Raw genomic sequence first — 14,144 nt, forward strand, 5'->3', positions numbered from 1 at the left:
CATCCCTACTACAACATCCTCCACTCTTCACCCATCTGAGCAGAGTCAGTACAGTAGCCGGAAAACAGGTGAACACAAGGGCTATTACCACATACAGACATGAAGCATGAGGAACACAACATTCTTGGTCATATGATTTAATTTTAGGTGGTATGTGAGGAGCAAGGAGTTGGAGCCAGCAGTCCTTATGGGTCTCCTCAGACCTGAGATATTCTAAGACTTTACGATTCAGTCAAAGTTTTCAAGATACTGGTTCCCATAAAAATAAAAACTGTTGACTGAAACTGAGCAAGGAGGAGTGTATGCTGTTATGCTAGGGTTTTTTTTTTTGTATTGTTTTTGCCGTTTTCTTTGAAGTTTATGTCTCTTGGCATCCTATATTCAGTTTCTTCAGATGTATTCAGTTCTAAAGTTGAATCAATATGAAGGTTCGTGCAGATGCACATGGTCATTACTTTTAGGTGATTCAGTCAAAGTTTCTATTATTGTCTAGGTTCTATATACACCAGTGTTTTGAGCTGTCATTCTTCTCTTTTTTTACAGATTTTGTTTTTATAGTCTCATATTTCTTCTCTGTTTCAGTTTCCACTTGGTCCTCACTGGATACATAAGAGGTTACAGCATCAACAGTTAAATCCAACGAAACCTCCTGGCCTGACTACTTCACAAGCTTTCCCATGCCTCTTACCCAATCTCTGAACATTGTTGCTTAGCAGCAATCTGGTCTCTTTCCTTTTAAGCAAAGAATAAAGCTGTTCTGTAGGCAGCACAACTAATGAAGCTGTGGACATGCCCAGCACACTCTGCACAACTAATCCTGCCCACACTTTGGGCACATCTCTTTCAGGACCAGGCTAGTAGCCTGGCTAGTAGTTTGGTAAATTTGGCAATAGGGGTCCAAGTCTTCTCATTTTTTCTCCAGCAGACACTAGATGTGATATCCCTCCTCTATGCAGCTGTTAATCTCAATAGATTAGAAAGAGCCTGAATTATCTTTGATTCATCCCCCTATTCCACTTCTTAACTATACCAAACTATTTCGGTGGAACTCAAAACACACAGTGCACCATCTTCTCAGAAAAACAAAGCTCAAATAGAAATGTTTTGGTTTAAAACTCTAATTTAATCTGCTGGTTTATTTACCTGCCCTCCACAGGCCACATCTGTAGATGGTATATCCCTAGCAGGAAGACATATTATGGTTTCTGAAAGATTTTTCCCTGGATACTTTTATAAATCAATACCCTCTTCCAACAAGTCAGAAAAGCAAAGAATTCATTTTCTTTCTACTATATAATACAGTAAGGGATCTGTGGGTAAGGAGTCTCAAAAGATGAAAAGCATGCCCACTCAGTTCTAAAAACCAAGCAGCTTTTAATGAACAAATACATTTTGACTACAAAATAATGAGTTTACCAAAAAGTAACCTGAATTAGCTGAGTAAAGATGCCTCATCCTCCCTCAGAGTCTAACAGTGAGTGCTCTTTAAGTTTCATAAGAATGTCCTGTTATGAATGCATGTTCTACCTCTGGATTCATACTCATATTCATAACAACCTTTCTGAGGATGTTAACTAAAGGAAGTGCTTTACAGGAGTCACTGAATTCACTGAACAGAGCTACAGGCCCTTACCAGTAATGGAATGACACAGGAGCTAAGATTCTAATCACTCTCCTATGCCAAGTTCCAGTAAAAAATGGCAAGGCTATAGTAACACTTCATTCAAATACCTTTAATACTACTAAGAAGCCATAAAAAGGTGTCAGTAGATCTGAGAAAACCTGATGAATGAGATTTAGCAGCTAGGCAAGAATTCATGTCAGAAGGCTTGCAAGGATGTTTTAATTATGTTAATAGTTGTAAAGCACAACACAGGCTCTTCTCTTTGAGGCCTGCACAGTTCACTTAGCTAGAAGAGATGGTCTGGAAAGTTAAGACAGACATCAACAAGAAGTCCCGCCTCATTTAAGAGATATTCTGAACATCGACTCTGCCACAACAGCTGGTGAAAATACTTTCTGAAATTGAAACTGTGAAAAATAACACATGCAAAACAAAACTGCTCACCCCTTGCATAAACCAAGTTTCCTACCTCCAAAAAAAGACAGCACAAACTTGCTTGTGAAGTTTAAGAGGGAACTTGTCTATTCAAGTTACCTTCCTTTACCCTCCACAGACTGACTGCCTTTTAAAATGGCAGACTACTGTTATACCAAAAATTTTGGCCAACAATGGACAAAATAAGTTATGTGTCTCTGAACATTTTTGGCAGTCAAACTGTATATAATATGCTAACCTGAATCATACAAGAAAACAAATTTCCAACTCTGAAGGAGAAAAACCAACCACACTAGTTGCATCAATAGTGGCATTTTGCCATTGCTAATTCCCAGAGAATTCATTAAACTGACATAACTTACAAGCTACACAGCAAAAAAAGAAAAAAAAATCTAACCAAGCACCCTTCTTTTCTTCTCAGTGGTCAAGAAATCATTAAACATAGAAGGAGGGGATGAAGTACTTCTCTTACTGGCAACAACAGCAACCAAAAAAAACTTATTACTCTACATGGCAGCACAAAAATTATCAATAAAGTAGCTTTTATCTCTCTCTGTCTCAAAAAAAAAAAAAAGAATAAAAGAGTATCTATTCTTTAATCCCTAAAGGGAGTGTGTCTGAGCAATTGCAGCAGACTAAGTGGTTCTATATATGCCAGTTTCAAAGGGGGGTTCTAAATCGTAGCTTCACTGGTGCAATGGGAGAACATTTGGGATTTGAAGGGTTTTTTTAAGGCAGTGAGAGAAAGAAAAGAAGTGATACTGAGCTCTGTTTTGGAAAACAGTCATTACACATGCTTTAGAATCTAACAAAACCTCTGAACAGATGCAAGAGAGGACATGACGTTTCTCTATTGCTCAAAAGGAATATTTATCTGTATGAAAAACTAAAAACTGCCAGCTTCCAAATAGCACATGAAAAATATGTACTTTTATAAGATCAGATACCCCCAAAAATACTTTTTTTCTGGATGTTCAAAAGCAGTCAAGCATAAAGGGCACACTTAGCAACAAACATAAAATTCCTCAGAAGTCATAACAGTTTTATTATAAGAATTTATAGAATAAAGTAACATTTCCATATGAACAACTCAATGCCTGGATACTTAACAAAGGAGGACAGTTGCAGCTATTTTGTATCAGTGAGAATAGAAACAGGCTATCTTCACACAGAGGAAAAAATTAAGAAAAACACTTTCATGCACTGAATTCAACTTCAATATTCTGCATTTTTATTTCATCATTACCTAGAAAAAAAGGATTAACTATTTGAAAAAAGGTTGTTGTATTCAATGGCTACATAGAGACAGAAAGGACTTACTGAAGAACTTGGAAAAAATCACAAGCACATTTGAAAAGAAGCAGAAAACTCAGTAATGCTCTGAGCAAGAGACAAAATTGTAATTACCTGACCATTCTGCTGTATGAACAAACTTATTTTGCAGTCATCACCACCACAAGCCAGTATTGGTACTAGAAAGGAAAAGAAGGTCTTCAATTTTTTATAAGATCTAATATTCTAGGACACGAAAAAATATAAATAATCTAAAAATCAATATAGAAATATATCGAAATATAACAATACTAACAGATAGGCAAGCGTGATATCACTTTTTTAATGCCTTCTACATTAGCTGTCTAATAAATTAGTATCTTAAGAACACAGAACTGCAAATAATATCTATAAATATTTAAGATATTAAAATGAGTAGTTTGCCTCAAGCTCATATGTCTGTAGGAAGTTCAAGTATTAGAATTTATAATAAATTTTTCACTCAAGACTACTCAAGTCTTGAGTAGCAGTTGCCTTCCACTGGCTAACCTTAAAAGTGCACAAACCCTGTAAGTCTATTGAATCAAACCAGAGAAAGTAATGAGGGGGTTAAAAAAAGAAAAGTTAGGCAGTGTATTAGTTCTTCTCTCCAACAGAAGAGGATGAGGAATAGTTAACAGTTACTCCATTCCTCTTTTTTTTTATATGTCATAAGAGGGAGAGCTACTGCTAGGGACTGAAACAGTAAAAGCAAATAAATTTAGTATAAAACTATGAAGAAATAAGTTAAAGGCTAGACATCTGAATTCTTCAAGTCTGGACAGAAAACCAGATACTAAATTTCACTAAAATCAACTACTTCTTTTAACAAAAAGCCTCAATGACATCCCTTCATATAGATAATTTTATCCTTACTATGGATAGATCAAAAATCAACTTGAATATTCATAATATCTTTATCCTTTATACTAATCTCTTCTTTCTACTTGTACCAAATCTGTGCCCAGTTATCCACTGTTCCTCTTGCACTTATCAGCCACATTCCATATTCTCATAGTTCTATCACTTGCTTCCTCTCTCCAGCCTCTAAGTCACAATTCACCTCCGTCTCCTCCTCTCTTTAATAGGTCTAAAAAACAGCTTTGCATCAAAGGTGATGAGCTGCTTTGAATGAAGACCTGGTCATCAGGCCCACAGAAATTGGGCAGGAGTGCCATTTTCTTCCATAAAACACAATACAATGGATGTTCTTGAAGACAACATCACTTTCCTGAGAAACATTTTATGGGCCATTAATGTAATTACATATTTACTCAATGGAACGAAATTTTAATTAAGAAAACCAAAGAGAGAATTATGATTTAGTTGCTGCTGAAGACAAATGCAAATATTTTAACTCAAAAAGTTCTATCAAGAAATATATCTATATATCCAGACTAGTATATAGTTTTCCACATAAATGCTTTGAGATATTAGAATTTGGATCTGATTAAGATAAAATTCCTGCAGAGGAAATAAGAAAAGTAAGTTGAATAAGCAGAGTTTTCCAAGTTCACTTGCTCTTTTTTTTTCACCTGTTGCAATTCACTAATGAGGAGACAATTATTTACTGTCAGAGGCCATGCTACATCATGGCAATTATCCAGGTCATAGGAAGAAGCAGATTATATGATACATAGCTGATCAAGATTTGTAAAAAAATAAATCCTATTGCCAGCATTTTATAGGCAGAATTTGTGCAGGCACTGTAAGGCAAAAAGCAAGCAAGCAACCAAAACCGCAAAAAGCTCTTCTTCAAGACTAAACAGCAAATGTACAGAAACTCCTTAATAAAGAGGCTGCCAGAGAAGTATTTAAGTTGCCTTCCAGCTGCAAATGACTGGTCAGGTTTTAATGAACAGTCTATCAGATTTCTCTACTTGACTTCTTGACAAAAGTGGTTCAATTTTTTTTTTTTAATAATTTTTTTTTCAAGGACAATCAGTTAAAATCCTAGGCTCAGGAACATTATCTGAAAGTTAACGCATCCATTGCATATGTATCAATTTTCAATGCAAGCCTTAAATTTACTTTCTTGCTGAAATTAGAGGTTGCTGTAAATGCTTCAGGAAATGTAGTTTATGATTTTCAGAAAAGTAATGCTGTAATTAGTTCCTGACTTAAGAAATGCAGATTGTTCTCAAGAGAAAAGCTTCTTTCAATCCCTGTGCAGCTGACAACTTAGCCTTCGTAAAGATTTCTGAGCAACTCCTAAATTTATCATAATCATTTTTCCCTGAAGATCATTAAAATTCCAAATTGCCATTAGAGATTAATGTTTCTGACAAATGATCAGCAGTGTTTTTTAATAATATATTTTAGCTACTTTATTTAGATTTCTGAATTAACATATGCCTCATCTATATGGACTACTATGCCAGGTTTAGGGAGAAAACACTAGCTATGCTTTATTAAAAGCTCCTTTACAGATTTCTACAGGAAACATTTCTATACATTTATGGTTCAAAATCTAAACTGTCCCTTTGCAATTTTATCAGCAGAGGTCATCTGTATTGGAACTGGAACAAAAAAGGCAAATGTGTAGAATTTTTTTTTTTAATTCCACACAAAATGAAATTTTTGTGTAAATTGAAATTATGCAAATTGAAAATAATTTCAGCTCTTGAAAAAATAAAGAACTCTTTTTTCAGTTTATGAGCACTGTACTGCTTTGGATACCTAATCTGAATTGGGATGGGAAGAGTTCATAATAAAGGATTGTCCTGCTCTCAATGTAACTTTAAGCAACACTGGTTTTGGGGACTCTGGAAAACAAACTCCTTGCTATTCTGCCATTCAAAGAAGCTTCAAACATTTAATGCAATTTGAATTTCAGAAACAGTTTTAAGAACTAACATGATAATTTTAATTCATGGTGTTTTTAGAATGTATGGTTACTTCTCTTATATACAACGTGATTTCAACATTGAACAGATGCACTACTCTAGAGTGTTACAGTGAGACTTTCTTATCTGTACAGTACCCTAAATGAAGATTTAATCTATTGTTTTGCAATCTGAATGCTATACTCAGACACCACAGGCACTTCACTTCTAAAGAATATTCACACTTGCAGTAATGACTTTAATTTACCCTCAAGCCTTTTAACTTCACCTCAACAAGCACATTAGTGTATTTACAGGAAAAGAGAGAGGTGTAAAATGTTCTTTAATGATACAGATGCTGCTTTTGGTATCAGACATGCTCTGAAAACAGACACTGGCATTTCCAAATTGGATAACACATTGTGATAGAGCTTTCACTGCTCACAGAATTATCAAAGCCAAAGAAAAAGGTACGCTCGTAAGCATATCATCAAAACAACACATCAGTGTGGAATGCATGCAGCAGAGCTGAAAATTCCAAATACAGTAAGAAAATTTAGCACTTTTTCAGTTGGGAGCCTGGCAGGCCTCCATCCAGGTGAAAGACTACTGATACTTGAACCCACATTTAATCAAACACATCTATCTGGCTTGAGGATACATCTGCTTTACCAAAAAAAGCTTCTACCTATTTGCACAAAAAGAATATGTCTGTGGCAGCCTACAAAACCTAGTATTTCTGTTAGCAGAAACCTACATAAACCATACTAAGCAGGTTTAAACAGTTCAGCATTTCAAATCTTTCACATTTAAGACTGAACAAACAGATGATAAACACTGCTTGGGAACCCATGATTTTCAATGCAGGCCTTCAGATTTTTTCTGAATTTTGCCCTTCAATTCAAACAACAAGAACAAACGTGCAGCAGCACCACAAGGAGCAGGTGGAACTAACAGCATCATCCTATCCCATTCATTTACAGCATTGTTACCCTGGTTTAAAGCTTTCCATCGCAAGAGTTCAACTGAGCAACTCCATCTGAGTGCCATTTTGAAGACACTGTAATCAGTCTTTGTTTTTAATTACTGAGAAGAATCCAGAGAAAATCTTTAGGTACAAGAATCAGCTTAAGCAGATTTCACAGGAAACAAAAACTGTGGCACACGGGTCTGGAGTTAGCAAAATAAAAATCTGTTTGGGGGATTTCTTAGATTTTTCTTCCTGCATTGATATTCAAGATGTGCAGCTTTACTTACCATCGCTGCCAGGCAAGAAGGATAAGCAGACATCCATAACAAATCCATTTCCAAACTGCAGAATTTCAATGCATTTAGCTGGAAAACAGGAACAGACAGTGTTGATCTCATTCACTGTAACTATTACAATTACACTGTCATTTCCTTCTATATTATACAGTTAAAATTTCCCATCCATTTTTATTTTAAGAAGCTGAAAAAAAATCTACATTTTTTCAAAAGCATAAACAATAATACCATCTTCTGTGTGGCCATAAAAATTCATCCAGTTGGTTGGGTTAGAAGATAATACTGTGTTAAATCTGTATAGCTTCACTGTGGTAACACACCAGAGCCAATAAATATTACAAAATATATCCTGTGGCAACAGAATTCACAACAAAGGAAAATAAAACTGAATCCATTTTCTACAACGGCAGCTAGAGAAATTAGCAAAAACCTGCAAACATCCCTGAAACCCTGGAAATCATTAAATTAGTAAACTAGTAAATAAACAAGAAAATAGCAGAAAAAAATTGTCTACAACAGAAGAATTAGTCCCTCAATCACTGTAACCACACCAGCAAGACAAAATGGAAAAGATGAGACTTTGTGGGGTTCTTTGGGAAAACCAAAAATGCTTTCCAGAACATGAGACTTTAGACTGGCAACTCCATCTCTCTCACGTAGGCAAGGCAATACAAGATCTTCAAATACACCCAGGAAGGAAGGAAGTAGCTAAAGAAATGCAGTCACTAAACCTCATCCAGCAAACAACACCTTAAATCTCAATTATCTACCCAATTTATTTCTTATGCATTTTAGAATGCTGTTTTCCTGTATTTCCATGCAAGAGCCTAATTTAACAGAACGTCAAGATCCCAAACTTCATTGGACTCAAGCCAACAGGAAAAAACAAGTGACTAATTAAACCTCATCTTTCTAACACCACCATTAATCATTTTACTATGTAATTCTACTTCACACATGCAATACAGCTAGTCTGCCGCCACATTACAATGGTGCAGATTGTCATAACATGAACACATATTTTAAAAAAAAAGTAAATTCAGGCCACACATCCCTGATGAAATATAAAGATAAATCATTCTGCAGAACAAATATGACCCAAGGCTTTCCAAGAGTAATAAAGTGCTTTGATGTACTAAAGTCAGAAGACAAATCAATGTAGTTGCATTACAAGATGTTAGTATTTAATAACTAATGGATAAGTATTCATCATTCTTATTTAGCCAGTATGTTATCCCTAACATTAAAAAAGTTACCTTCTGAACCATGCCGAGACCAGATTCTCACAGTAGAGTCAGAGGCTGCAGAAGCTATTAGCACATTTAAATCAGGTTCATCTGACTGGCAGACAGCATCCACAGCAAAAACAGCTTCTGTGTGCCCTTTGAGAGGAATGCTTTTCACAGCCTGAACACATGAGAAAATTTTTACAAAGTTTAAATTCCAGTAACTTAGGTGAGAAAACTTTTAAAGCAACTTTAGGGAAAAAAAACAATATTCCAGGAAACCCAGAGAAGGGATACAGCAGCAATGAATATTAACTTAGTAAGACTTTGCTCAAAGCTAAACAGAATTAAATGTTCCTGTGTACACTACACCCTCACTATGCTATAACCTCACCCTTCCTTGAGGGAAGTTGGAAACAGTACAGAAAGTTAGGAAGAGTTTTCCTTCCTTTTTCTCCTTCTCTTGTCCCTCACCCTAAGGAACATCTCACAAAAGTCTGGAGAACCTTAGTGAAGGAGACAGAGCAGAGAACACAACAGAATAAGCAGCAGCTACAGCAGCTCTAGCAGCAATGTTTAGTGTGTTCTCACAAACCAAGACAGCTTTTTACTCCTTCAAAATGCCAACATGAAAAACAAAACTGCTAAATTTAGACAATGAATACAGGTGATTCAATTTGCAATCTGTTCCTCATAAACACGAAGATCAAAGTGAGAGGCTTTTAATTTTGCAACCAGAAGTCATCCAACATTTATTCAGATTTTTATCATAGACAGACTTGACATCTCTTTCCAAAATACAGCCTGGTAGGCCTCTGTGGGAATTTTTCATTGGTTGAATACAGAACTTTGTGTTTAAGAATTTACACTAGTCTAGAACTCCCATTAAAATGAGCACATTTAGCCACATTCTTTTGAAATTATTGCCATATGGCTGTGCACCACATCAGCAGAAAAAGTTTATTAAAAAGTCTGTAAGTTAACTTGAATAAATGCATGAACAGTTAAAATGGATCAGGATGAGAAATAACTTATTTCTGAGAACTTTCCCTCATGAAAATAGGTTCATTTCCCCTTCCTATGCATTCTCATGCCTTTTAAAATGCCAAGTCTAATAACCTACTTTGAGACAGATGATGAAATGGGTTACCTACACAGCCATTCCCAATCCAGTGCTTAACAAGCAAGATATTAAAAGCTAGATAATAAAGCGGTTTTTTCATCAAAATTTCAGGTCATTTAGAAGGCTCTTTCACACAACACTGAATCTCTTGCCTTACATTTTAAAGTAGAAATAATAAATTAGCATGTCTCCTTACTTTCCTCCATTGCTCTGAAAAAAGCCAATTGTTGCACAGATTTATTTAATATTGATTTTTGTTAAACGTCTACTCCAACTTGTATATCATTCTGGTAAGACTATCTATATACAAACCCACACTGTTGTACAGACTAATCAAAAATCACTAGAAATGGATAGAAGGAAACAAGGAAGAATGATACAGAAAATGCCAGCTCAAAATGGTCCTCATGGTTTGAAGGTTTTAAGGTTTAAAGAAAACTACCATGTCAGATCAGAAAGTCGATGAGTCAAGAACAGACAGACAGAGTCTGTTGGACACCTAAACAAATCCACTCAATGACTGACAGGTTCGTTAATTTCTTTACCAATGCTGATTTGAAGAAGATGAACCACAGAAAAGAGGAAACAACATTTACAGTAATACATAGCAAGACAGAGTATCAAGAATTTCAAAGTGAAACAAGTAGTAGGAACCAGAAATACAAACAAAACAGATAATTTGTGAATGTAAGATACTACCGCAGAGGAAGATTGGAAAAGAGGTTATTCCTGCTTACCTGATTATTCCATGTTACTGTGTCTTTCCATTGCCAAAGAATAAGTTGTTTATCAGATCCACCAGAAATTAACTCTGTTTCAGCAGCTAAAAAATATGCTTTGGTTAGTTCAGTATGCACTTAACTTTGTAACAGCAACATAAGCAGTTCTACTGGTTACTACTCATAAAATATCACTGGTAACCAAAGCTTCCACCAGAATAAAGTATGGTTAATAGGAGTTGCACTGTGCAGAACTGGTTTAGAGCAAAGATATTCCCTAAGAAAATGTAAAGAGAAAATTCTCAGGACTATTTAAAGTTCTGTGTGAAAGTGGTAAAAATACCTTTCCAGAAGACTCTCAAATCCAACAGTGTAAATTAATCTTTTGGAGTTTTGTTTGGTCTTTTTGGAAGATAGGAAAATAAAGCAAGAAAATTTAAACAAACAGAATTCAAAGCTTCACAAGAAAATTTAATTCCCAAGTTCCCTGAAAATAACTCCTTTTAATCATTTTTAAGAAGAATATGTTTCAGTGCATCCCGTTGAAAGGATGGCAGTTTAAATCACTGTTAGAAACTAATGTTTGCACCTCAGTACTTCTCAAAAAAAGGAAGCAGCACATTACATCAACAGACTAATCAACAGTCACCTTCCTCTTCTTCAATGAGAAATGCCTAAGGGCAAGAATATATGCCTATGAATATATTACCTAAGAATATATTGCCTGCACTAAGCAATGTTAAATCCTGGAATTACTATCCAGCAAGTCTCACAAATGTCTCAAACATTTGAGACATAAATGTCTCAAACATCTTTCTAAAGACTCTTTTTTTCGAGCACATAACCACTATGCCACTTCAGAGCTTTACACTCAGAGACTGCTGAAAAGGCATTGCAAATCAGTTTACAAGTCAAAACATGCAAAACTCCAAACCTTACTGAAGAGACTGGTGGAAGAACAAGCAGCACAAGCCATCGACCAGTGTGAGCTGCCACAGCCCCAGGCAAGCATCCTCCTGGGGTGTCCCTGGCTGTGGGGTAGGAGCAGAGATCCCCTCACCACGGAGCTCACCTGGGCTTGGCAGCTCACATTCCTGCAGAGGCGTTTGTCAACATGAGGCCACACCTCGAGTACTGCATCCAGCTCTGAGCCTCCCAATTCAGGAAGGGCACTAAAGTGCTGGAGCAGGTCCAGAGATGGGCAATAGAGCTGATAAGGGTCTGGAGCACACATTTCATGAGTGTTTGAGGGAGCTGGGCATATTTAGCCTGGAGAAGAGGAGGCTCAGGGCAGACCTTATAATTCCCTACAACCACCTGAAAGGAGGGAGCAGACAGGTGGGGGTCGGTCTCCTCTCCCAGCGAGCAAGTGACACGATGAGAGAACAAAGTCTTAAGCTTCACCATGGGAAGTTTAGGTCGGACAGCCAAGAAAATTTCTTCACAGCAAGGGTGTGAAGAATGGGCTGCCCAGGAAAGTTGTGAAATCACTGTCCCTGCAGGTATTTAAGGAAAGAAGGGACGTGGCACTCAGTGCCATGGTGTAGTTGACACGGTGGTGTTGGGTCATAGGTTGTGTTCAATGATCTTAAAGACATTTTCCAAACTAACTGACTGTGTGAAAATCCCTCCTGGAAACTAGGCTTAAGGCGAAAGGATGCACTGCAGTTCTTGCAGTTCCCTATTTCCCTGAGTGTACAGCGCAGCCCCGCTGCTGCCGAGCCTCCCCCGCCTCCTCTGCCCGGCAAGGGCAGCAGCGCCCGCGGCCCGAGCGGAACCGGCCCCGGCCCAGGCCCAGCGCGGCACCGCCTCGCTACTCACCGCGGTCCCGCCGGCGGACCCAGCGCACGCAGTTCACCCTGCCGGCGTGGCCGCGGAGGGCGGCGACCGCCCGCCTCACCTGCGGGACAGACAGACAGCACCGAGCGTCAGGGACAGGGACAGGGACGGATCTGGGTCCGGGTCCTGGTGTCGGCCCCAGTCCCGGTCCTGGTCCCGGCGCCCCCCCAGAGCGCACCAACTCACCGCCGGGTCGTAGAGGATGACGTCGTGGCAGCTGCCGAAGGCGAGGAGGCCGCCCCGGCCCCAGGCCACGACGCCGCCGCCCGCCTGGTTAGCGCAACAGGCGATGTGACAGAGCGTCACGGGCGCCGCCATCTTGGCCGCCGCCGCGTGCGCGACCCAGCGCGGCTCCCGTGGCAACGACCCCGTGAGGGGCGGGGCCTAAAGGGGGCGGGGCCTGGGGGGCGGGCCCTGAGGGCGCCGCCGGCTGTGGGGGAGGGTCGGTGGCGGATTTTGCGTCTCTTGCACCTTTTGCCGAGACCTCAGTGGTTTCAAAAGTGTAAAACTTTTCTCTTTGCTGGGTCCTGTGAAGAAATTCGTCCTAGTGCCCAACCTAGATGTCCCCCGGTGCAGTTTAGGGCTGTTTCATCCTGTCGCTGGGAGAATAAAGGTACCCCCACCTTAATCTGTTTTCAGGGAGTTACAGGGATTGATGAAGTTCCCCCTGAGCCTCCTTTTCTACAGGCGAAAGAAGCCCAGCTCCCTCAGCCATTTCCCGTAGGATTTACCCTATGGACCCTTCACCAAGTGGGAGAGCTGAGTATCAGAGATGGTGTCACTGACACCCATTCCTGGGCTGCTTCCATCACCTGGGAAAAAGTTGGTAACACCTCCTGGCAAAGAGTCATGCTCAAATTAAGTTTCTGACGTCGGGATGTATTTAATATTACCATGTATGATGTCCCTAAAATTACTGTAATGGAAAGCACGCGAGTTTGCAACTGAGCAAAGACCAGGCTTAATGGATTGATCTGAATATGTTTGAATACCTCTGCTTTTCAGAAAAAAAAAAAAAAAAAGATGAGAACAGAGCAATTAGTAAATTCCATCTGTTACATTTTTATTTTATCATTCTTTGATATGTTTATTGCCCCTCCTGAACAAAAAATTTACAATCAAATCAAGAAAAAAAAATACTGCAGTGGTATTCTAGTTTTACTCGCATGGTCGCTGGCCTTGAGAGACAGGGTCACAATGCAGGGTATTACATGGGATAGATGTGCTCAAATTATATCAGCCACTTGGCTTCACAGGTTCAAGGACTTGGCTGGTTCCCAATAGCCACAGGTGCAAACAGCTGCCCCACAGGCTGAGTAGGAGCCTCAGCAGGACCTTCAAGACATCCACTCATGAAGGATGAAACACAAAAAAGGCTGTGTAGCAGAAGCCAGGTTGAAGTATAAATGGAGAGCTCAGCTATGCAAGAATCAAAAGGGAGAGAAACCGAGATGTGCCTCCTGTCCCCACATCACACCTAAGATAATCCTTAAATAACTGAAAGTGAACTGAAAAGCTGGAAAGTCTGGGCTGGAGGGAGAGCTGGAGGCATTATGGGGCTGTGCAGGAGGTGGGGGTGGGAAGAGAAAGCAGTGAAAAGCAAGCAGGCATCCAGAGGAAACACTCTGCATAGCACATGGAACGTTTTGGGCCTAAATCTTTCCTGCCAGGCCTTTATCTCTCCGTGTGTTCTGGAGTCCTGGCTGTAACCTGACACAAAACCACTGCAGATAGGCACAGTTGTTTTCCAGTGGATATGAGAGGAAGGAAGCTGTG

General features: G+C 39.0%; 1 protein-coding gene across 2 annotated transcripts in view; it reads right to left on the minus strand.

Moving 5' to 3' along the window:
- ELP2 (elongator acetyltransferase complex subunit 2) overlaps window positions 1–12,735 on the minus strand; it is a 38,037-nt gene extending 25,302 nt beyond the window's left edge. The window contains exons 1-6 of one of the 2 annotated variants that reach the window (XM_026790995.2): window positions 12,555–12,735; window positions 12,351–12,429; window positions 10,548–10,633; window positions 8,718–8,868; window positions 7,453–7,530; window positions 3,467–3,531 (exon numbers count right to left, since the gene is read on the minus strand). In XM_026790995.2, the coding sequence (XP_026646796.2) occupies window positions 3,467–3,531; window positions 7,453–7,530; window positions 8,718–8,868; window positions 10,548–10,633; window positions 12,351–12,429; window positions 12,555–12,686 (591 nt within the window). In that variant the 5' untranslated portion in view covers window positions 12,687–12,735. The remainder of the gene's footprint in view (window positions 1–3,466; window positions 3,532–7,452; window positions 7,531–8,717; window positions 8,869–10,547; window positions 10,634–12,350; window positions 12,430–12,554) is intronic. The other variant, XM_014264330.3, reaches the window with a different exon arrangement.
- Between the last annotated feature and the right edge of the window lie 1,409 nt (window positions 12,736–14,144).

Source organism: Zonotrichia albicollis, chromosome 1 (assembly GCF_047830755.1).
Source record: "Zonotrichia albicollis isolate bZonAlb1 chromosome 1, bZonAlb1.hap1, whole genome shotgun sequence".
Lineage (NCBI taxonomy): Eukaryota > Metazoa > Chordata > Aves > Passeriformes > Passerellidae > Zonotrichia > Zonotrichia albicollis.